General features: G+C 35.8%; 1 protein-coding gene across 1 annotated transcript in view; it reads right to left on the bottom strand.

Moving 5' to 3' along the window:
* Positions 1-10,285: 10,285 nt before the first annotated feature.
* The window catches only part of LOC150103623 (uncharacterized), a 54,747-nt gene continuing 39,524 nt past the window's right edge, over positions 10,286-25,508 (bottom strand). Inside the window, exon 3 of the mRNA XM_090398346.1 lies at positions 10,286-15,282. Coding sequence (XP_090254472.1) covers positions 15,142-15,282 — 141 coding nt within the window. The 3' untranslated portion in view covers positions 10,286-15,141. The remainder of the gene's footprint in view (positions 15,283-25,508) is intronic.

Below are 25,508 nucleotides of genomic sequence, written 5' to 3'. Positions count from 1 at the left end.
TCTGCAGTTTTCAAGTTTAAGCGTGAATTCAGTTTAATTGATTTTGAAACCGGGATCCAAAGATACAGTTAGTCAAATGACTTCATGATATAACTGTGGACCACAAGGGAATATTACTAACACACAGATACGATGGAATCTCTTTCTCAAATTAAGCAAAATTAGGCAAAATTAAGCAGCTGTGGCTAAGGTGCATGAAAGAACGTCACATTGGACTTCAAAGGACTGGAGAAAAATCTTATTGAGTGAAGATTTTCAGTTCCTATTATTTGTGAAGAAAATATAAAGTATGGCGACAACCCATCATACTTGGTCGCAGTCCAAAGCTGAAGCCGTAATTGATATCAAGAGTTTAATGATGTCGCTCACCAAGTACATATTGACCATTAACGCTAACAAGCACCATGTGACACTAATCAACCAACTGACCCTATCGTGTTCTCACCTTGTATGAACAGGATAGAGATGGTGGTCGATTGGTGGTTATTGGTGCAAGGACAAAAAAGGTCATACTACGCAAAACCAAAGGTTACAGCAGTAGCATTATATGGACGTCATGCTCGGGTTAATGTGCAGAAGTGCAAATATTCCTTTTCTTTGTTTCTCCACATGTGCATTATGGGGGAAAGCGCAATAGTACACACACACCGACTACCAATATAATAATATTGAATTATGAATCTGTTTAGTATTAACCGTCGAGTGGTGCAGCAGAAACCAGGACTCTTCGGACCAGCACTTTATTTTTCATGTCCACTAGTATCTAATGCGTGTCTGTCAACACCCATGGCAGCCCAAGGATGATCTTTGTTGTGAAGAGCATGTTTTGTGGATCTTTGGGTTTGAAGTTCCACACTCTATATGAGAGTGTGGGGATCATATATGGAATATATTTCTTGCACTTCCTGTGATTTGTAACATCACATCTATGGCAGTGTCGCCTGTTATTTGCCCGTATATGAGCCGTTGTACCCTCCTTTCATTACACACGGATCTCCTTTCAAGTGCTTCTTTAATTACAATGTGGTGGTGGTCCAAGAGTTAATGGTATCAAGAGTTTAATGGCGTCACTCACCAAGTACACACATTCATATTGACCATTAACCCTAACAAGCACCTACAGTCCGCGTGGTTAGCCTAGTGACTGTGCGTTTCGCAACCATATGCCAGGGGAAGGAGTGTCCTAGGTTCGATTCCCGTCGGAGACGTGAGGAACTCAAGGATCTTCCTCAGCCATAGCCAAGTTAGTCGGTCTTGGGCGTGGACAGCAGGGTTTTTTCCCCCAGTTTATCCTGGGAGTTTTCCTCCAGCAAAGCAGGCAAACCGGCCCCGTGAACACACGCTTCGACAGATATGTGCCTGGGGAAGGAATAAGGAGCAACCAACCTGTTCCTCGGGATTATTGGTTACGGAAGGTTACACGGCAAAATGTGCAGGCCTGCGCGAAAGCATAACATACGATGACGATGGTGGTCCAAGCAAGCAAGCAACCAACCAACCAACAAGCCTTGCATATCTGAGATGAAGGCATTCGCCCGACAGTCATTATGTTTTCGAACTCCACGATATCGTCTCCACTATAATTGCAAATTAAACAAAATCTATAAGATTACTTTCAAGCATTTTCATAAAAAACACTTTGTAAAAACTTCATGTTGAAATTTCGAAAAATGACACAGCACTGTGTTAATGTCACACCCACTGCCACCCCCATCCCAAACGATTGGATCGACGAATTATTGGTTGACACGCAGATAAAGATACTAACTAAGTGACAATCTGCTATCGCGCGAAATAAATCTGTCAAGCAATCAGGAAATGCTACGAAATGATTGGAATTCTGTTAGCTTCGTCTGCTAATTATAGCAGAAAGCTGCAATGTTTTAGCGATAGCAGAATGAGCTAATCACGAAACACCTGACAGCATGATCTGGCTATGACCAGTATATTGTTTTATTTCTTTTTTGATTAACGGTTTGCTAATTATGCTAGCCCACTTAATTTTCCATTATAGAGACCATTTACTCCTAAACCGTGTTATTAGACAGTCTTTAATATTAGTGATTCAGTTATACTTCACGAAGCATCTGATCGAAATATTTTTGTCCATACAAAGTTTTCCTGTAATAGATAGGCTTACTACAAAGTTCTGCGCAAGTCAAATTTTTAATTTGACTTTGCGCAGAGTTTTTAATTGTTTACATTCATAATTAAAATTGTATTCTGACATTTATAGAAAGATAAAAATCACGATCGGTACATCAAAATATGCGTAACTCATACTCTCGGACCACTTGCTGGTTCAGACTAATTTAGACAGGAAATTATATTATGAGAGATTTGTGAAATGTTATTCGGTTTTTAAACATTGTTTTATTAATACAATTTGCTTCCTCCTTCTTAATAATGACTGTTTTATATTTTTAACTTGCATTATGATTAAAAAGAACATTTTTTTTTTTCTTCATTTAAAAAGACAATATTATTTTGCTCGGATTTTTTGAAGGGAGGATTTTCCATCACTGAAGGTTAAACGCATGGACGAAAATTAGAAACTATGTTAATATCTTTATTAAAACCATATAGGCTGCAATATCAGGAAAATTACATTGAAAGCTGTTTCGTGGAATGGTTGAAGAACGGAAAATTCTAAGAGGATGAGGTGCAGAGGAGACTTACTAAGATGGTGACAGGACTGTGATGCTTCATATGAGGAGAGATTGAAGATTTGATCCTATTTTAACCGGCTCAAAAATGGGAGAGAAATTAAATAGGACTTCAAAATGGTTAAGATTTCTTTGTTTCATTATCCACTTCCAACAAATTTCCTATCGGAAGTCTGAAAAGGATAATTTAAATTTAAATTGATACAAGTACGGTTGCTGAGTGGCTGCTAGTAGCAAACTCAAGGCTTGCTTTGTGTTTGTTAATAATATCCAGCAATGTGGCTTTCACAATTACTGAGCACTATTGGATGTTGTACCATATTAATGCATCCATCTGCGGTTCTGGAGTTTGCAGATCAACTACCAAAGAACACGTACTTCCAAATAATGGTCTGGTTGCTATGGTTTTGATTTTTCGGAAATTATATACATGGCATACTTGTAATTCTATCAAAACGAAACCCTTTTGATTGCAGTGAAATGGATGCGACTACGAAATATGCAAGTTCGGCGGCCTATAGAGAGAGAACTTAACAGTTCACTTGGAAGTAATTTCGATTTTGTTTTTGAACTATAAGCAGGATTCCTAAAATATTTGCTGACATACTTTAATTGCGAGATGAATTTGGAGATGCTACAACCCATTAACAATCATATAAGTGTTTCTTCCAACTTGTCTCGTGTGTTAGCATGAGCCATGGCATGCGGAATGAGGACCATACAGCAATGAAAAATGAACCCTTTGACATGCATTCAGGCTATACGCTCTTTATGTTTAATGAACGTGGTATAGACGATGCCTCGGGAACACTTTTCTCTTGTAGTATGGATATTGAGTCTGCTGATTGCAATGCATGAATTCATGACTGGTTGGTTCTACATTTATGAGACAGTTATTTTTCAAAAATTTTGTGAAACCAACCATTTTTTCCTCTAACACGATAATACTGTGTGTGTGTGTGTGTGTGTGTGTGTGTGTGTGTGTGTGTGTGTGTGTGTGTGTGTGTGTGTGTGTGTGTGTGCGTGCGTGCGTGCGTGCGTGCGCGCGCGCGCTGTTAAAAAAAGATAGGAATAATTTTAAATATCTTTTCAGTTTACTATATTTTCTGCATTTCATAACGATATCTCTTCCAAGGCTGTCAGGACTTCAAAACTCTAGTTTGGGGCTGAAAGATATTATTATATGAGTCCTCCAAGTGGGTCAGCCACATCATCCAGAGTTCTTTTGCTATGTGGCAAGCAAGATGAAGAATGACAATGGAAGAATAACCTTAATGAGTAGTGATGATCACAAGGTGACTGAAGCAGATTAAACAGTTGAGTTACTGAGTGACCACTTTGCAAGGGTATATCATGCAAGTGACATTAATGCCGTGACATGTGACAGAGACATATGGGAACAGAGGTGGATGAATTGGAGGTTCTTGGGATATTACAGAATCTCAGTGTGAATACAACTGAATTAGATCAGCTTGCATTCTGAGGGAATGTGCAAGGGAACTAACAATGCATCTGTCAAGGCTGTCTCAGCTCTGGTAGAGTTCCAAAGGGAAAGAGTTTCGGTAACTTGCTGATACCCTGTTTATGACTGAATTATCATTATAATGATGAGAAATTGCCTTGGTAGTGTTTTCATGAAGAATGGTTGGGATGTCCTGCTGGAGCAGCTGCACCAGCTCATCTTGATGATCTACCGAGAACGGCTGCCAAACGAGTGGAAGAAGTCGCTGATCACCCCAGTATATAAAAAAGGAGATGAGGCTCAATGCGGCAGCTATACGGGCATCTCACTGCTGTCGACTGGCTACAAGGTGCTGTCTAACATCATGCTAATACACCTCACACCATATGCAGAAGAGTGCCTTGGTGACTACCAGACAGGCTTCAGGAGGAACTGTTCTACAATAGACCAACTCTTCACGCTGCGCCAAGTTTTTGAAAAGTTCTGGGAATATAACTGGGAAGTTCATAATATTTTCATAGACTTTTCTAAAGCCTATGACTCAATAATATGCCCAAAAATATGGCAGGTGTTAGAAGAGCTGGGGGAATTCCTCGAAAACTCCGAAAAATGGTGGTGTGCGTAGCTGGTTTGAGAGCAAGAGAAAGCAGAAGGTGACCTGTCGGACCCGTTTCAAGTACAGACTGGTGTGAAGCAGGGTGATGGGCTTTCTCCGATTCTCTTCAATCTAGTGTTGGAAAAAGTAATTAGAAACACACAGCAAGTGGCAGGTGGAGTCGACATGGGGTGCAAGTTAGGATTCTTGGCTATGCGGACGACCTGAACGTCATGGCGCATCAACGGGACGACACAGTGGCATTGGTTACTACTATTGAAGAAGCTGCAGAAGTTGGCCTGAAGATAAACGCTGAGAAGACAAAATACCTTTTTGAGTTGCCATGCTGCTCAAGATCCAGAGGGAGCTGCACAGTTTGAGAGAGTGAAGGTATTTAGGTACTTGGGTTCTTTCGTGACTGAAGACAAAGTTGAGGCTGATGTCCAGAGTCGGGGAAATGTTGCGAATGTGGCCTATTATCAGGTACATCCCCTTTTCGCCTCGCGCTTGCTGTCTTGGACTACAAAGGTGGGACTATATAAGACTTTGATCAGGCCTGTTCTCCTCTACAGTGCTGAAGCGTGGACTCTCAAGGCAAGACAAGCCGATCACCTGAGAGTATTCCAGAACAAGATGCTATGATGTATCTATGGAGGAGTCATGGCAGACGGAATCTGGAGGCAGTCCAATGCTGCCATATACGCTTTATACAACTCGGCAGACGTCTTGATGGAGCTGCGAGCATGGCGTCTTCAGTGGCTGGGGCACCTGTATTGTATGGGTCCTGAAAGGACTGTGAGACAAGTGTGGGAGGCCCGACCCCGATCAGGGAGACTGAGGAGATGGGCAGATTAGGAGAAGGAAGACCTGCAGGCTGTCGGGCTGGAGACCCGAACGTGGCTGACAGTTGCAGAGGACCGTGCCCAGTGGCGACATGTGGTGCTTGAGGCCAAAAGCCCCCCCCGGGCTGATAGTGCCTGGCTAAATGTAAAATGTAATGTAGTGTTTTGATAATAAACGACAGTGAAATTTTTTAAATATAAACCCCACTAGAATTTACAAAATCTATAACACAACAGTGTTGGGCATAGGAGATAAGTGGTTAAGAAGGAACCTGCTCACGTATTTCATGAACAACTGGAGCTCCCCTTGCTTACTTTTCTTTTTTAAACAGCAATTATCACTACTTTTCCAAAAAGCTGGAACTTTTTGGGGAAAAAAAATGAAGGCTGTTCCAAAGTCAACATCCCTAACAGTTCAACTTCAAATTTACCAAACCACCTTCTCATCTGCCACTGTTGTTTGGTGGAAGGGAAGGAAGGGGGGGGGGATCATCTATTAAGTGGACTGCTCTCTTCTAAATAAGTTCAGACATTTTTAGGGAGCTTTTTGGTGTACTCTGCTGAAATGTAAGAAGTGTTTTAACAATGAGCAAATTTGTAGTTGCTGTGCAGTAGAAAATTAGGATTATGAACAGAACAGGACATGTTTTGGAAGCCAGAGGTTATGAGTGCTGTGTTTGCCAGGAATGGCTAGAAGTGTAAATCAGCAGAAGAGAAATCCTGATGAGGATTTCTCTTCTGAATATCATCAGATATAAAGGGAAGTGAAGTCTTATGAGAAATAAGATAGGGCTCTGTTTTAATGCTGCTATAGTACACTTCAATCTTATTTTTGAAATTCATCAGGTTGTCCTCGAGTGAGAAATGGCAAAGAAATCAGTTTAAGACATTTGTTATGGAAAATATTATTATTATTAAGAGAGACCTTCAGGGAGTCAGGGACTCATCAAGGAAGGCCACATACTACATGCACCAGCTATCACACTTCTTTAATTCACTCACACCACTTGCACACACAATGACAATCCATTCCAATCATGCACAACTCTATGAGAGAAAAAATCTAGCTCTCACTCCTTTCTTGGCAGAATTCATTCTCTGCTTCCAAGGATGCCCTCTCATCCTTTCCCCAGCCTCCAAAAAATGAAAAATTCCATCAATCGAAATCTTGTATGACCCTCTCAGAAGTTTGTAAGTCAATCATATCACCCCTCTTTGCTAGTCTGTAGCCTACAAACTCTCAATCTGCCTTCATAATCAGTATTCCACAATCCTGATATCATTTTTAACACTCACTTTTGCACTTTCTTCACTATATCAGAATCATCATGGAAACCAGAAGACCAGAAAACCAATAGTCTAAGTGAGATCTTATCAGGGCCTTGTAAAGAGGCAAAATGGCATCCTTATCTTTACATGTCAAAGTTTGTTTCAACATTGCAATTATTCTTTGAGTTGTATTTGCAATCTTTGCTAAATGGCTGTTGAAATTCAACTTCTTATCTACTAAAACTCAAAGAGCCCGGGCCTGATCAGTTTCTTCTAGCATAATACAATCAACATATGACATTCAATATCTAATCTGACTGAAGTGCATGACTTTACATTTACTAACATTGAATTGATAGTCATTTTCCCATGCTCACAATTCCAGCATATTCAAATCATTCTGCAAGTTCTGCATATCAGATGGCAAAGAAATCAAAGGCAGGATAATCATTCCTGATTACCCTACTATATTTGCGTCAGCAGCAAATAGATGTCGCATGTCAAATCCCCATGTACAGATTGAATAACAGCAGACCAAGGACTGATGGTACACCGATTACCTTAAATCTTGAAGAGTCACATCCCTCATATACCACTTTCTGATGTCAGTCAGCCATTCTCTTATCCATGCTAATATTTTATTTTACAATCTAAACCCATATTCTGTCAAAAGCTTTAAAAAAATCCAAAATTATCATGGTGTATCCATTCCCCTTGTATAAGTCAATGATAACATTATTATAGAATGTGAGCAAATTGCTAAAACACAACTTTTCCTTAGTAAACCCATGCTGTTCATTGCAAAGTAGAGATTCTCTGTCAACCCACTTCTGAATGCAGATGCTAACCAACTTTTCCAAACTCTTCACCTCTACTTCAGAGATACTACTAGGTTGATGGTCTTTGCACCACCTTTGTGCAATGGAATTAACATACATTCTTTCCACTCCCTGGGAATCTTCCCTGTTCTGAGACTCAAATTATATATAGCCAGTTCAACTGAAGCTTGTTTCATTTTACAGCACTCCAATGTGTTTACAAACTCAAGATGAGTCATGTATTATCTTCAAAACAATGGAAAAGATTAGAGGTCAAGTGAGCATAGTACAGATCGCTGAAGTACCCCTGCATTTGTAGTGCAATTTGAAGAGAGAAAATTGGTGATTCAACTGGATAGGATGGAAGGTAGACCATCAAAAGGCTGGTGAGCAAAACCTCTAACTGACCGAATGCATTAGAAATGTCAAAGTGACCATACATTTTCCCAAATCTTTCCATTATTCAAATATGGGTAGTAATGGTGGCCAGGATTTCTGCTCTGAATGTGGAGTGGTGGAATTCACATTGGTGATCACTAATTAATTAGTGGTACCAATTAATTAGTCTTCAACACCCCTTATGTATTGAGCAAGTTGGCTGCTGATGACCCTCTCCACTCTTTTCAAGAAACTGATTAGAACAATTCGATGGCAGACTTTTATCTCCCTTTTATTTTTGGAATGGACTAAATATACTCAAGCTCAATATAATTACTTAGGTTAAAGGGGAGAGGGATAAGTAGGAAGTGTTCAGAGCTTGTCCATAACGTTATGAATTTTTCTGATCCCCTTTTCTTATTACAACTGCCACATGTAATACAGTAATACCTCAAGTTACACTTATTCGACTTCTATGATTTTATGTTAATTTTTTTTTTTTTTTTTAAATTTCCATTTTTCACTGGTACTTTCTGGTTCTGTACACAGTTTATTTCTGTACTGCTTATGTTCAGATTTTAATTTACATGAAGTTGGTGTCTCCCTCCTCCTCCTCCAATTCAATGAATTAATATCTAATCCAATTACTGATTAACTGGATTAGATATTAATCTGATTTATTAATTAGATAATAACTGGATTTGGCAAATCACACTTCAAAGCAGTTAGAGTTTGTTATTTGACAAAAGATTACATGGCAAGAAGAAGAGCAAGGAGTCACTCTTGGAAGCTGTATAAGAACATTGTTAGCAAGGGTTACATTTTTTGCTTGAGAGTAGTGAATGGGTTGACAGAGGAGGTTGTGCATGCATCAGTGAATGAGTTCCAGGAGCAATATGATAGGTATTTCTGGAATAGTGGTTAATGTGGACTTCCTGAGACAAGTCTTTGACTCTATGGAGACACCAGAAAACTGATAATATTCAGAGCAGTAATCGATTATGAAAATTATGAACCCAGAAAAGTGTTTGGCTTAGATGAAACAGTTCTATTTTGCAAATACATGCCCAACTGAACATTATTTCCACTGTAGAAAGAAGCATGAAAGTTTCAAGATTAATATTAATAAAGGATGCAAATGAAGAAAAATGATGCTAGACACAACAATCTTAGACAACTTCAGTAAAATAAGAATGCTGTTTAACACGTTCATTGCCAATCACGCGATATCGTGCGATGCGAGTTCTCACCAAACGGCCGATCACGCGTGATCGCGTTGACGTCGTTAATTAAATAAAAAAAATAAAAAAAAGTTGGCCACCACACGAAATTCCAATTTTCAGCTTGGCAATTAACGATATCGCACAATCATGCGATGCGAGTTCTCACCAAACGGCCGATCACGCGTTATCGCGTGGACGTCGCTAACTAAATGAAAATAATAATAAAATAAAAATTTGGCCACCACACGAAATTCCAATTTTCAGCTTGGCAATGAAAGTGTTGTCTTCATGTTAAATGTGTAGCAAAGATGAATTGCTGGTTGTTAAATATCAGTTTAAATTATTGTTTCCTTCTTGCTTACTAGTTTTAATACTTTTTTTTCCCTGGCAATGAAATTTCTATGATCTCATATCATGCTAAACTATAATGTATATATACTTTTTATTATGTTTATGAATTAAGTCATCCCTTAATGAAAGTAATCATTTCTTTTTTTTCTGTTTCCATTCTTCTTAAAAATATTTGAGGTATGCAATTTTAAGTAGCATGACATTACTGCAGAACTTACTACTTGCAGAACATGAGGTATTATTGTATAGTAACTACCAGACCTACTGCCACAAAAGTTCTCTCCCACTTCTAAAGTCAACATCAAATATATTCTAGAGTTAATTCAATTTTGAAATGGATATCAGCAGTTGAGATAATGAAACCTATATAAATATTTAACTTCTATTAAATAAAAATTATGTTACTCATTTGCAAAGAATGAGTAACATAATTAATGAATTAATGGAGCCTTTCATTTTCTTAAATCCATGGAAACTTCCTTTAAATATGTAAGATAAATTAATATTAAACATATTAGTAAATGTACCTAAAATATTTTTTCAAGAGAAGGCTTCTCTGTAGCTTGGTCTGATACAAATTATGCTACTTGGAACATATTTTTACTGTCTTGTGAGCTCTCCTACACATTAAAATAATGATAACAATAAAACATACACACACAATAAATTGACACTGAAAAATGAGTGGAGACTCAGTTAATAAATTTATTATATACTGAAATTAATCACACGCTATTCTTATTAACAAATCTAAAATGGAATTATAAATACAGTTTTCACAGTTCTGTTCATACAGAAGACAAGCCCAAGGTAAGTACTATGTATAAAAACTTATAGTCTATCAAGTTTAAAAAAATAATTTTACAAATTATAATGCTGTTAAAACATACTTGATGAGTCCCTTTAAAAAAGCATTAATTTTCAATCAGATATTACATAGAAAATGCAAAATTGCATTCCAATACACAATTTAATATAGAACTTTCATACTGTAAAGTGCACTTATAATTTTTACTTTGGAATTTGTTTATGCAACTGGTATTTGGTTATGCAATACAACTATACAGAATATATTTTGATTAAAAATTTTTTAACTAATAAAAACTACAACTTGGCTAATCGCATGACAGATAAAATTACAAACATTCAAATTTTCATGTGTAACAGCATCTTAAAAAAAATTTGAAATTATAATTGAAAAATTAAGTACACAAAATACTTGAACATAAAAATGAAATACAATATCCCACTTAGAGTAAATGGTGCAGAGGGTCATCTGATCACATGAAATTAGGCCATAAGTTATACAGTGGTATCTCGCTAATCTGAACCCTCCAGTAATCCGAACTGTGGTTTGAAAGAAAAAAAGTTTTATTGCGTATTATTATTTTGTGTACTATTATTTTTATTTAATAATTATTATTTTATTATTATTACAGTATAGTATTTTTTTCATATTGTCGATTGTACGGTTATACTGGAGGCATGTTTTGATTTGTTGTGTGTTCGCGTTTGCTTTTTTATACTGTACAGTACGTACTGTATTGTCGGCATGAATCACAAATATACACGAAAAGAAAGAAATTCAAAACGTGCATAATTTGGTTAAAAATATAAATCCAGATGTTGAAATTTCACAAACAGATTTACGGAATGGATTACAGGTAAAACCGAAAGTGAATTTGAAATCAAATCAGATGCTGAAATTATAAATATGATACTACAGAATGAATTAGAAGAGGCAGTTGACAGTTTTAATATGCATATAGAATGGGCTAAGCAGAATGATACGCCATTCCACAAAATTTTATTGCTAATGCAGCTCCAAGAAAAGGATTCGAAAAATGTTTAGCTTCCAAGAAGCAAAAGAAATCAATGACTTTTTTTACAAAGAAATAAAAACACTTTTTTTGTGTTGTGTACAAGAAAGTGATACTTTTTATGCAAATTAAGTTATGTACTGAACTATGCAATTTTATTAAATCAGAATCCTCAACATACAGGTACATACAAACTAAATTTTTTACTAAAATAAACTTGTGTACTGTATTTTTTTAAAAATTTTACATTACAGTACAGTAGCTTTCTTCTATCAGTTACTTCACTTATTTATAGAATTAAATTGATGTACCATTAGAATCTGATTATTTTTGTCTTAAACGCTATTGTCTCTTGGGGGAAAATTCGCTAATCCAAACGGACACAGTTTTTATTAGTTCGGATTATCGAGATACCACAGTATATATATATACAATAATATATACTTAACTAATCTCAAATATATTAATATATTTTTATTAATAATCCTACTGGACATGGGAGGATGTGAATATTTATAGGTGGTAGATGTATTTCATTGCCTAGTGTAATACCACCATCCTGTTTATTAGAGACCTGAAGTGGCTTGAAAAAGTTCCAAGTTTAGTCTCTTAGAGTTTTCAGATTATCTAGTCCATAGCTCACCCCCATGGTAAAATAGGTTTATGATCTTACATAAGCGGGACTCTCTCTCTCTCATGTATGCATATACAAGAGTAACTATCATCACATCACATATGTTTTTATTTATTTTTAAGATACTTTGTATTGTTTCATATACTACCATATCACTTTTGAACTGGCTTCACTACTAATTATCTCCCCCCCCCTGTTTGCCTTGGTCTCCCCCTCCATCCACTACAGTCTAATAAATTTTCTTTTTGAAACAGTTAAAAAGAAAACTATCTTTAATTCAATATAGAAGCAGAAAATACTGCAGTAATTTACTGTCAGTGATTTCTAATATTAATAATAGTCTTCATGATATGAATTATAGTAAATGGATACTTTGTCTATACAATAGTTCATAACAAAAACATAATTCCTGCTATAAATGAACAGATGACAAAGGATTTTAGTTTAACTCTTATATTCAAAGTTTGAAATGCTACTGCTGCAGCAGCTAATGTCAATAATTGGCATAAATACCCTGCAATTCCCCTTCCAACAGTTTATAAGCTCAAGAGGTCAGGAATTAGGACAGACAAGTTCATAAGAGATCCACTATGGTTTCTTAATGAATTTACTTTCATGACGTGAAAGTAAATTCATTAAGTATCCTCAAATATTCACAAAATATTGCATCAAGTTACACTGATGCAATAAAAATTCACACTTCTCATTATTTTAAATTAGAATTGTTACTTCTTATATTAAACTACACTAATAAATTAGGATATAATTTTAGTAAACATGGTGGTTCACAATAATGATTACACATTTAAATGCTACGATGTAAAGTAATTTACTAGGGAATTTTAGCTACATCTTAGATAATATTTCTAAATGCTATTACAGTAAGAACATATCTAAATTCTGCATTTGTTATATATATATTCTGTCATGAATTATTTTTCCCCACTAACTAAATTTTAACTTGTTCATTTGTCATTGATAAATTTGCTTTTTATGTCCTCCAGAACATTCCAATACAAAAAAGGATTTTCATTATGAAGGCACTAAAGTTATAGGAAGGACTTGTGAAAGTCATAACACATATTTTAAAAAGCACACAATGAGCATTAATACAATACAGTTGTTTGCTCAAATGGTAATATGCTATTCCATAATATATATTGTTATCTTACGCAATGTTAGAAAATAATCTTGTTTTGTGTACATGTCAAATGACATTTTAATTTACAATTTTAAGTTTCAATTTGGATGTTATTTTTTATGCCTACAAGATCATTAGTACTCAACATTATATATATTTTTACAATAATTTGTGGCTACTCTGCTGTGGTATAAAATATATTTTACAATTCGGAGAATACATGTGCTAAATGTATTCAGAGAATGCATTTGGCAAATAATTTTGACTCACACTCCTAAAAGTGTTTTTTTTTATTTTTGTTACTAATAGTTCAAAGTTTAGATAAGTTCATTTTCTTTGCCAGATGTATAAAGCAGGAGCACTGCACATATTCAATGAAGTGTCAAATAAATAAAATGTTACATACATATTTGATATTGCTTAAGGGTATAGCACACAGCACATTTTATTCACTTTTCCCTTCCTTAATTGTCAGGAATTGACTTATTTCTTTTCTTTATTTTCTTGGTAGATAAATTAGATTTCGTATTGCATAACAGATGATGTTTCAAAAAACAGAAGAATCGAACTTTTAATTTTGATGTAGTGGAAAAGAGTTATTTCATAAAAGTGTTTGAATTGAAAGTAATCTTACTCGAAATATTAAATACATTGGTATTAGCTTTATACATGCAATATGATTTTAAAGAAGAATTTTTGAAATATATTTCCATATTAATAATTATTATAATGATTATTTTTACCCTGCCCCCTCCCCATTTAATTATTTCCTTCTTTAAACTTGAGTGGAAATCAATAGAACAATGAAAGTGTATAAGGAAAATGAGCATTGAGTTCAGATTCACTTGTCTTCAATCTATATAACAATCTAAATTTTAAAAGCAATATGTTTGTAATAAACCTAAATTTCTTTTCAGTATTAAAGTATTTCAGTATGTTATATGAATATCAGATAAATGAATATCAAACATAACATGATATTATTAAAAGAATATATATTGAATGAAAAAAGAAAAAAAAAAAGCTAAAAAATCTCCAGTGTTTAAAGTTACTAGCATTTCTTCTGTGTAGTAATTTAGCATATTATCTTGTACTGCATTTGAACCATATTAAATTAGTGTTAAGCATATGATTTAAGCACTAAAGTACCAATATCATCTAAATTACAAAGGCACTCCTAATATGCCAAGAAAATATTAACCTCGCAAGACAGAAATCATGGCAATTCAAAACATATCACAAAGAAACATTTATCATTCCTGCAAAATAGCAGAATGTTCATGTGTGTGTATGTATAATCAACAGCTTCTATAATATATGAACTTAGAAACCTCTTCTTCTGTATATTATTACTTTTTCATTCTATCTGAGTGTGCTGCATCTGAAGTTCGACCATCTATGATTGTATATGCACAACTCCCAAAATAACAGTATATCAAATACAATAACATCTGAAATTAATTTAGTGCACTTCAGTATATACATAAATGTGCTTATGCACTAAGTGCACTATTAAGGAAGTGGCATAAACCAGAAAATATTCTCTGAGAAAGTAATTTGCATAATATAATTAGTCTAAATATATATTTTTTGTTCAACTAACAAAAATAAGTATAAAATGCATTAAATAATGTCCTTTTAAATTAATTACAGTGTTGCTTGTTATATTCCACTTGCAATGATCAATCATTAAAACAAAGATATAAAACTAAAACTTATGTGTTTCAACTTTTGGAATGGGTAAGAAAGTTTCATTTATCAAAAGATTAAAATGTAGTATTCACACAAAATGCATATCTGAGAACATCAAAAATGATTCCACTAATTTTTAAAAGCATAACAGGCAATTCTGACCTCTTACAATAGAAGCTGAGTTAAACAAGAGATAACAGCATCGCATAGCACACAATTTGTGCAGTGTATTTCTAAAATTTTTCCATATTTATTTAGCTTTCTTTGCTGTTACTGATGCCACCCTCTGGTTTCCTTTGTGCATCAAGAGAAGTCCAACGAGTATCATCATTGTTCCAAGCCACCAAAGTAAAGTAAGATTTTCTCCAAAGAACACTTGTCCAAAAATTGCCTAGGAGATAAAAATTTCAAATCTTAACAGTTCATATATAAAAAACATGATGCTAAGTTTCCAAGTTTCAGTTTTTTTCATTTAAATTATGACCAAAATCAGTTCTAAAAAAGAATATTGTGTGCCCCCTACCAGTATTATACATACATACGTGCATGTAGTATAATATAATCACATAGACACAAGAAAGATATTTAAGTAGTCAAATATTTCGGTCTGAAAATTGCAGACCATCTTCAGTGGCAATACAAGAACAGTTTTAAAATACACAGTGGAATACTAACAATAGATAATTTATAAATAGAACAAGCCGTGTGATGTTATATCACTAAGTATTAAAGAGAAATATTTTTAAGCAGAGACATGACTGAATTAAAAATATTAATTAATGAGTTATCCTGATTAGACTTTCCCAGATTTTTGACACAGATATAGTCATTTCGATTCAGGTTAGGATGATGGAGTAAGGCCTCTACACTTTCTTTGAGTAAATGTTCAAATTTATAGCAAGATCTATGTAAGAGGCGAGTTTTTGACCAAAGGATGTTGTGGTTAGTTTCTATCCTGTGCTGAGCCAATCTAGATTTTTCAGGTTTGTTGTGATGAATGGAGGATTGATGTTCTTGGATTCTTTTTTTCTAGAGTGTCTAGTTTGTCCAAAATAGGAGAGATCACAGTTGCAGGGAATTTGATAAACTCCAGGAAGAGACATAGTTGAGCGTTTGTCTTTAGAAGAAGGAAAATGGGAAGATAATTTGTTAATAGGTGAATAAGTAGCTGTTAACTCATATTTCTTCAGAATTCTTGAAATAGGTTCTGAAATCCCAGAGATGTATGGAATTGGAACTCGATGTACTGAATCTTTGTTGTTTAGTGGTGGATTATAAGAATCAAGAAGATGTTGTGTACTCTTTTCGGAAAAGCCATCGAGTTTCATGTGCTGTTGGATAGTAGAATGTTCTTTCTGTAGAAAATTAGAAGTAGAACAATTAGTATTGGCTCTTCTGATTAGACATTTTATGATTCAAAGGAAATAGAAATTTAACATCCAAAGGAAATAGAAAAGGAACTGGTATTGCAGAGAAGATATGAAAAAAGAAATATGTTCTTTCTTAAGAAAAGTTGTGGACAAATTATGTTTTTGCTTTCAAAGAAAAAACAATGAGCTAATTAGATTTCTATGGCTAATGCTTAGAGGCGAAGAAACTGTGCCTTATAAATTTGAAGTTTGTGTATTCTCCTAAATTCTAACACAAACATAAACACCACACAAAAAAATCTTGTGTGGTGTTAATGTTCTCTAAGTCTAATATTAAGTTTGTGCACCAGCCCTTTTCTCTTAAGGAAATAAGTTTTTATTTCTAATGCCAATTTGTATATAACACTTACAAAACAAACATTTTACATGCATTGTTAAAGCAATACCATAAACTTACACTAATATTAATTGTTTGTAAATAAAGATTTATTTTTGTATTTTCTATGATTTGTATTTGGTACTTTTTTGTAATATCACAGATCTAAATATGTGATATTAACTAAAAAGTTAATGAACGATTCAGGCATACTACTTTGATATGCAACAACCAGGGACAAGATGCACAAATCTTTAATAAGAAATTCTTCTTCTACATGCATTGTTGAGATAACTGCTTGTTTTTGTAATTAAGATCACAATTTCATCACACATTGCACCTCAATGGCATGCCCTCCCATCAGCCATTCACAATCTCATGTACTTTGGAACTACAACACAATGTCAAATATAGAAATTCTCTGAGAATATTACTCCTTCTTTCCATAGTTAGACTACTATTTCTGTTTTCTGAATCCAGATATTTGTTGTGATCTTCTTACAGATATTATTCATGTGAGCAAATTCCAATCTATATTCAAGGCATGGTTTTCAAAAAAATGTACCAGAAGAGCCCAAGTAAAAAGAAAAACAGCTTATCGTAAGTGACTTGAGATGAAAACTACAGCTTTGTTCACAGCCCACACCAAAGCCTGTGACACTTGAAAAACCATTATTAACAGGACTAAGATTTTGAAAGGGGTGCTTAAGGGTCAAAGCTATATAACTGAGAAAAAGAACTCGACATAGTCTTTAAAGGAATGCAGAGATCCGACCAGGGCTTCTAACCTAATGTCCAATCCTCACCTTCTCGTGGTGCACCCTGCTTTATTCAGTATCCGGGTACCTACCTGGATACTGAATAAACGAGGATGGGCTGGCAATTTGGGATTTAGCCAACCAAATTGTATTCTTATTGGCTTAAACCAAAATACAAAATGATGGTACAACATGACAAAATTTAATGCTGGCTGGCGCGTCGCCTGGTTAAACAAGTTCCCTGGTGAAAATAACGTTATTTTCACCAGGGAACCAGGGCTAACAGTGAAAAGTCAGCTACTGGAACAAATCTGAAAACACACCTCAACTAAACATCACCAGAGTTAAAGATTGGTACTATCAACAAAAGAAGCCTGAATAGCAATGAAATGGAGCTAGCTGAGGAATTAGATAAGTACCAGATAGATACTTATCTACAGAACAGACCTACCTGTCTGTCCAAAGTAAGACAATTTGCATGAGTATAGAATCTCATAAACGCCAGGCAACATCATAGGTGAGTTTGTCCTTAGAAGGTAACAAGTAAACCTATCAACCAAATTTACAACTTGTTACCATCTCCTAAGGACAAACTCTCACGTTTGATGTTGTCTGGCATTTATGAGATTCCATGCTCATGCAAATTGTCTTACTTTGGACAGACAGGTAGGCCTGTTCAGATATGCATCTCGGAACATCAAGACCACATTCGTCTTTTTAAACTGCAAAAATCTGGCCTCTCTCAACACGGAATTGAAATCCAAGCCATAGGATCCATTGGGAAAAGTATAAACTTTTACATAGATCTTTATATAAATATGAACGTTTTTATAAAGAAAGTTCTGAAGCCCCACTACACAAACCAAATTTAAACTGCAACGATGTTCTTACTATTCCTAAAGTATGGGAAATTGTCATACAAAATTGTGTAAAATAATTATTAGTTTTTTTTTTTTTTTACTTACTTCTGTAACACGTTACGCACATTTAATGAGATTCTATTGTAATCATGCGCCCTAACTGTATGTTATTCCTATTATTGTTTAAACTACTGTACTGATGATATCCTAAGATACTTAGGATTAATATCACATTAATACGTGTGTTTCTTTTAATTATGATCTCACCACAGGTTTCGTTATTTAAAAAAAAAATATTTTCTATGTTCTTGCCAAAGTCTTCCCATAACTTTTGTTTAGTTTTCTTACATTTGTCTCTGTATTTGCTAAGAGCACAGGCTGACTTATTTACCAAGAACTTTTGATATGCTTTCTTCTTTTCCTTCACTGCCTCTTTAACTTCCTGTGTCCACCATGGAGTTCTGATTTTTCTATCCTGCAGACAATCTCACCACATGCCTCTCTGGCTGAATCAATCAGGGTTTTCTTCAGGGGTTGCCACTGAATCTCCAAAGTTTGTTTCCTGTTCCCAAACTCTTTCATTTTTTCTTCAATAATCTTAGTGTATTTTAGTCTACAGTTCACATCTGAGAGCTGGACAACTTTTATTCACTTTAAAACTTTCTTACATGTTATTCTTTTCAATATGAAATTCAATTTTATCCTGCTCAAGACTAAATAGTGATCGCTTCCAATTTCAAATCCTCTGTACACTCTGGTGTCCTGCACCAGGGAAAAAACCACTATGAACAATAACATAGTCAATGACTTTTCTTAATACTTGCCTCTTCTCTCCATGTGAATTTGTGCACATTTTTATGTTGGAACATGGTGTTGGTAATAACCAGCCCATGTCCTGAGCAGAAATCCAACAGGTTTTTGCCATTATTATAAGCTTTGCTCTTTTCTTCAAATTTTCCCAAAATATTTTTGTATGTCTGACAATCATTTCCTACTCTGCTATTAAGATCCCCAACAAGGATCAACTTTTCATTTTTCATTGTGTCAGTTGCTTTCTCTAAAGCCTCAAAAAATTCCTCCACTTCTACCTTAGTAGAACTTCTGTGGGACCATAGGCACAAATAAGTCTCATTGTTCAGTTCCCCATTCTGATAGTTGTCCACGTCACTCTACTTGAGACCGCCTGCCATTCAAAAAGATTAGCCTTGTATTTAGTGTTGAATACTATGGCTACTCCTTCTTTTCCTTGATTGTCATTGCCTGAATATAACAATTTGTATTTATTGCTCAGAAAGATCTCATCAGTTTTTGTCATTTTTGTTTTAGTCACCCCTATTATGTCGATCTGGTACTTATCTAATTCCTCAGCTAGCTCCATTTCTTTGCCATTCAGGCTTCTTATGTTGATAGTACCGATCTTTAACTCTGGTGATGTTTAGGCGGGGTGTGTTTTCAGATTTGTTCCAGTAGCTGACTTTTTGCTGTTCGCCCTGGTTCCCTGGCGAAAAAAACAACGCGGGCCTTGTTTAACGAGGTGACGCCCTCAGACGGCATGAAATTTTGTCATGTTCTACCATTATTTTGTATTTTGGTTTAAGCCAATAAGAATACAATTTGGTCGGCTAAATACCAAATTGCCAGCCCATTCTCATTCGTTCAGTATCCAGGTAGATACCCAACAGGGTGCACAACGAGAAGGCGAGGACTGGACATTAGGTCAGAAGCCCTGGTCGGTTCTCCGCATTCCTTTAAAGGCTATGTGGAGGTCTCCTCTCAGTTATACAGCTTTGACTATTAAGCACCCAAAGAAATTAGTCGAAACACTAAATTAGCTGTATACAAGACAGTGTTCAAACCAGTTTTAACTTATGGATCTGAGAGCTGGGTCAGAAGTAAAACACTTGGCCAAAGACTAGAGACTGCAGATATGCGAGTCCTGAGTAAGATAAGAGGCGTGAACAGATGGCTTCAATGGCAATATCATATTAAAAATGAGGATATTAGGAAAGACCTTGACATTGTCAGCATCCAGGAATGCGTTAGCAGAGCTAATCTCAGATGGTATGGTCACTTAAACTGAATGGATGAGGAAAGATTAGCAAAACAAGTGTTCTTTGCCAGGAATATGATCCAGAGGAAGACCAAGATATAGGTGTATTGATACGATACAAAGTGCCTTAGACGATAGAAATATAAGATCTGATAATGTTGGAGTCTTGACAAGTAACAGACTGATTTGGAGGAAAATTGTGGATAGAAAGTTAGTAATGATGTAAATTTTTCATGTAGTACTATCATATCCTGTACATTCCTTCAGGGTACATGGCAGGAATTTGATGATGATGATGAGATTTTGAATGAGCTAAATGTAGAAAACTCAATGTACCAATGGCAATCATGTCTTCTAGTCTACTGCAAAGAAGATGAAGGGTGCAACTTTTGTCCATCCATGTTTCCACTTCTTTTTCACCAAACTGTAGTGCAACATCTCATCCCATTCAAGTGCCATCTCCTATCTAGGAGGTTGACTACCATGATGTGACTCATAGTTAACTACGGGTGTTACGACATGTGGTGAAAACACTGTCTTCCACATGTTGTCATAAGTATTTGTGGCAGTAAATCCATGTGTGTTCACAGCACCGTTTGCCTTTCTGGGTAATGATAAACCAGAGTTTCTGGGTGAATAAACCTGCTACCTCCGTACAAGACCAGCTAGCTCACCTGAAATAACATCGCCTAAAGATAAATGCTGACAGTATTTCCACTTGGTTAGATTTTGGATAAAGGATTAAACTAAGAATATAATTTCTTGGCATCTTTACTTTATAGTTTCAACATCTATTTCTGATCCATAGTTTTTTAATAATAAGATGATACACCTTTTCATTAGTTGTATATGAAAAATATATGACTTCTGCATTACTTTAACCTTGGTATCTCTTCTGGGTCTGGCTCCCACTAACGATGTGTAATAATGTTTGTTTTTTGATTTGCTTGCTTCTTGGGGAATAGAGAGGCACTGCTTGGTGGTGAGTTTTTGCCTGTCACTGAGTAGTCACTGCTGAGTCTTGTCCTGGAGTGAATCAGGTCAGGAGTGATGAGTTTAGCAGTGATCCTTTAGGGTCACTCAGTGACATCTACAGTGATCTTGTAGATCACCCAGAGTTTTGGAGAGATATCCCTGCACTTTAAAATACCCCAATAAAGGTCAAAATTGGTCTGAGTAGTGGTCCTTCCTATAATGCATAGCATTATACAAGTCCAAAAGAGCATGTCCTTTGCATTATGGGACATTAAGACAATTATTGTGAAGTCATTAGCCTCTATATACAAGGGTGGTCTGAAAAGTTCTCAGCCTCGACCACAGATGGCAACACTATCAGCACGATTTTTTTTTCAAAGTTGGTGCATCTGTCATAAGCACCCACATAGCATTGCAAGTCACTGTATCAAGTGTTTTGTTTTATACAGCTGTCTGAAGCAAAAGTGTTGTCTGTATCCCTTCAAATGGATAAAATTCTTTGTAAAAGAAGGTTTAACACCAAAAGAAATTCATTTGAAGTTCATAAACATATACAGGCACTCTTCTCCTTCATTTTTGACAATTATGAAATGGGCTGCCAAGTTTCAATGTGGCCGTACCAGCCTTGAAGATGATCCACGTGAAGGATGTCCAAAAAGTGTGACAACACCAGAAATCATTGATCAAGTGAACGATATGGTACTGGATTCCGGCGAGTCAAAGTGCATGAAATTGCTGAGATTAGAGGCAGCTCATGCATAGGCACTGTGGAACTGCAGCATCCCCAATTTTTCTTGATAATTAAATATATTTATTAATTTATTTATATTTGCTTGTAATATTTAATTTTATCATCAACAATCCTATACAATTCTCTTATTTTGTATAAAAAATAATAAAAATCCATCTTATAGCACAAGGAGTACAGTGTCATATTGCTAGCATTTGCTACATGCGAAAGCATATGCACGTCATAGTGAGATTCAAGCTATTAGCGTAATGTGGCACTGTCAGTCGCGCAGTTCCACTTTTGTTTATATGCAGTTTGTGCCAGTAGAGTGTTCGTAGTGCTTATTGTGTTTACTCTGTCTCTTTAAATATTTGGATATTACAATTAAAGACATAACATTTGTTATAGTTTTTATTTTAGAACATTATTGGGGTTGTGATAATGAATTTTATTTTTAAGTAATTTTGAATTATACTAAACTGTATAATTTTATCGATAATAAACAATATTTTTTCATGAAAAAAAATAAGAATATATTTTATAATAAATTTAGTTTAATCCTTTATCCAAGTGCAAGCAAACAAAGTTTGCACCTGAAGTATCTTCAGGACTGAGGCAACTCGTGGTAAAGGTGGACCAAGCTCTCATCACTCCTTGTCTTAGTATCTCCCATAATGTAAAGCACATCTCCTTACGAACATGTATAATGCTATGCATTAAGGGAAGGGCCACTACATAGACAGGTTTCAACCTTTATTGAGGTCTCATCAGTGGGAGCCAGACCCAGAGGTGGTGATACCAAGGTGGAAGCAATGTAGAAGTTATATTTACCTATACGAGTTGCCAAAAGATGAATGAACTTATTTAATTACTTTGGATTTAGAGGAAGATGTTGGTTAGACTATAATAAATTTAGTTTAATGCTTTATCCAAGTGTAAGAAAACAAAGTTCAGGCCTGAAGTATCTTCAGGACTGAGGCAACTCATGGTAAAGGTGGACCAAGCTCTCATCACTCCTTGTCTTAGTATCTCCCATAATGTAAAGCACATCTCCTTACGAACATGTATAATGCTATGCATTAAGGGAAGGGCCACTACATAGGTTTCAACCTTTATTGAGGTCTCATCAGTGGGAGCCAGACCCAGAGGTGGTGATACCAAGGTGGAAGCAATGTAGAAGTTATATTTACCTATACGAGTTGCCAAAAGATGAATGAACTTATTATTTAATTACTTTGGATTTAGAGGAAGATGTTGGAAGTTTTTGCCACTTGGTTAGACTATAATAAATTTAGTTTAATGCTTTATCCAAGTGTAAGCAAACAAAGTTCAGGCCTGAAGTATCTTCAGGACTGAGGCAACTCATGGTAAAGGTGGACCAAGCTCTCATCACTCCTTGTCTTAGTATCTCCCATAATGCAAAGCACATCTCCTTATGGACATGTATAATGCTATGCATTAAGGGAAGGGCCATTACCCAGACCAATTTCAAGCTTTATTGAGGTCTTGTCAGTGGGAGCCAGACCAAGAGGTAGATAATAAGACAAGGAGGGATAAGAGCTTGGTCCACCTTTAATATGAGTTGCCTCAGTCCTGAAGATACTTCAGATGAAAACTTTGTTTGCTTATACTTGGATAAAGAATTAACCTAAATTTATTATAGTCTAACCAAGTAGAAAAAAAATTTCAAGAATATATTTTATTTTTAAGTAATTTTGAATTATACCAAATTGTATAATTTTATCGATAATAAACAATATTTTTACATGTTTAATTTTTTTTAAATTTTTACCATATTTTGATATTTTATCCAAACAAGTATACATTGTACTTACAGTGTGTATGTATTATTATTATTATTATTATTATTGTTCCGGAAAACTCCAAGGAGTCGACAGACTCATCAAGGGAGGCCCTAACATCATGTCTGGAACAACTATTCAACATTCACACAGTATCTATCATATCTTGCCTTGAACTCATTCACGGTCGTAGCACCCACAACAGACTCTGGAAGCTTATTCCACTCATTCACCACTCTCCGAGTAAAAAACCTAGCTCTAACACCCTTGTCAACCACGCTCTTGCCCAGCTTCCATGCATGGCCCCTAGTCCTCCCACCACCAGTCATATTTTCAAAAATATCTTCTGGATCAATCTTATAAAAACCCTTCAGTAATTTGAATGTCTCAATCATATCACCCCTCCTTCGCCTATTGTCCAATTTCTGCAACCCACAAATCCTCAACCTATTCTCATAAGGTTCATTCCACAGACCTGCTATCATCTTGGTCACTCGTCTCTGGACCCTCTCCACTTCCTCCCCATCACGAAGAAACCCTGGTGCCCATAACTGGGCACAGAAGTCCAGATGGGGTCTTATCAAGGCTCGATACAGAGGAACAACAACTTGCTTCTCTCTGCATGTTCAAGTATTTTTCATAAGCCAAGTGATTTGGTGAGCTGTTTTAGTTACTTTTGCAATGTGCCCCCTAAACTTCAACTCCCTATCCACCAGCACTCCCAAATCCCTGGCCTCATCAATCTCCTGGAGTACGGTTCCACCTATGCGATATACTGCTGCTATTCTTTTCACCCCAAAGTGCATAACCTTACACTTTGCCACATTAAACTGACATCCATTTTTCCTAGCCCAGTCCTCCAAACTATCCAAATCATCCTGTAAAATTTTGACATCCTGTGCACTCACAATTGCTCTACCCAACTTTGCATCATCAGCAAACAAGTGAACACTTCCTCTCAAATCCTTTCCAATATCATTGATGAACAAATTGAAAAGCAGTGGTCCAAGAACAGAGCCCTGCGGCACTCCACTAGTCACAAGACGTCTTTTTGACTCCACTCCTGAATAAACCACTCTCTGGTATCTCTCCTTCAACCACCCTCCTATCCATCTTACCAACCCTATATCTATCCCCATCTGCTCCAGTTTACTGATTAGGGTTCCATGTGGTATCCTGTCAAAGGCCTTGGCAAGGTCCAGTAGTATCACTGTAAACCCATTACCACTATCCAGTTCAGCTGTCACTGTGTTATAAAACGTGAGCAAGTTACTGAGGCATGATCTACCCTTCACAAAACCATGTTGTCCCCCATACAATATCCCATTTTCATCTATCCAATCCTGTATTCTTTTCTTGACTAATTTCTCTAAGACCTTGACAATGATTCCTGATATGCTAATCGGTCGGTAATTTACAACAGCGGTCTTGGAACCACCTTTATGCAGTGGAACTATTTCCACCCACTCGGGACTAACCCAGACCCGAGACTCAAATTAAACAAAATGGTCAAGGGTACTGACAATTCATTAGCTGCTTCTCGTACTACACGAGCTGGTATACCATCCAACCCCACAGATGTATTGACATTGAGGTTATGCAATAGACTACTCACCTCCACTTCATTAACCACAATTCCTGTATAATCTACTGGTTTATTCGTTTCTGCAATGTCACCACCTGGATGATATATTCT

Source organism: Typopeltis vanoorti, chromosome 9 (genome assembly GCF_054136105.1).
Source record: "Typopeltis vanoorti isolate ZY-2024b chromosome 9, IOZ_Tvanoo_1.0, whole genome shotgun sequence".
Classification (NCBI taxonomy): Eukaryota; Metazoa; Arthropoda; class Arachnida; order Uropygi; family Thelyphonidae; genus Typopeltis; species Typopeltis vanoorti.
Note: the sequence above shows the minus strand (reverse complement) of the source record. Positions and strands in the feature narration are given on the sequence as shown.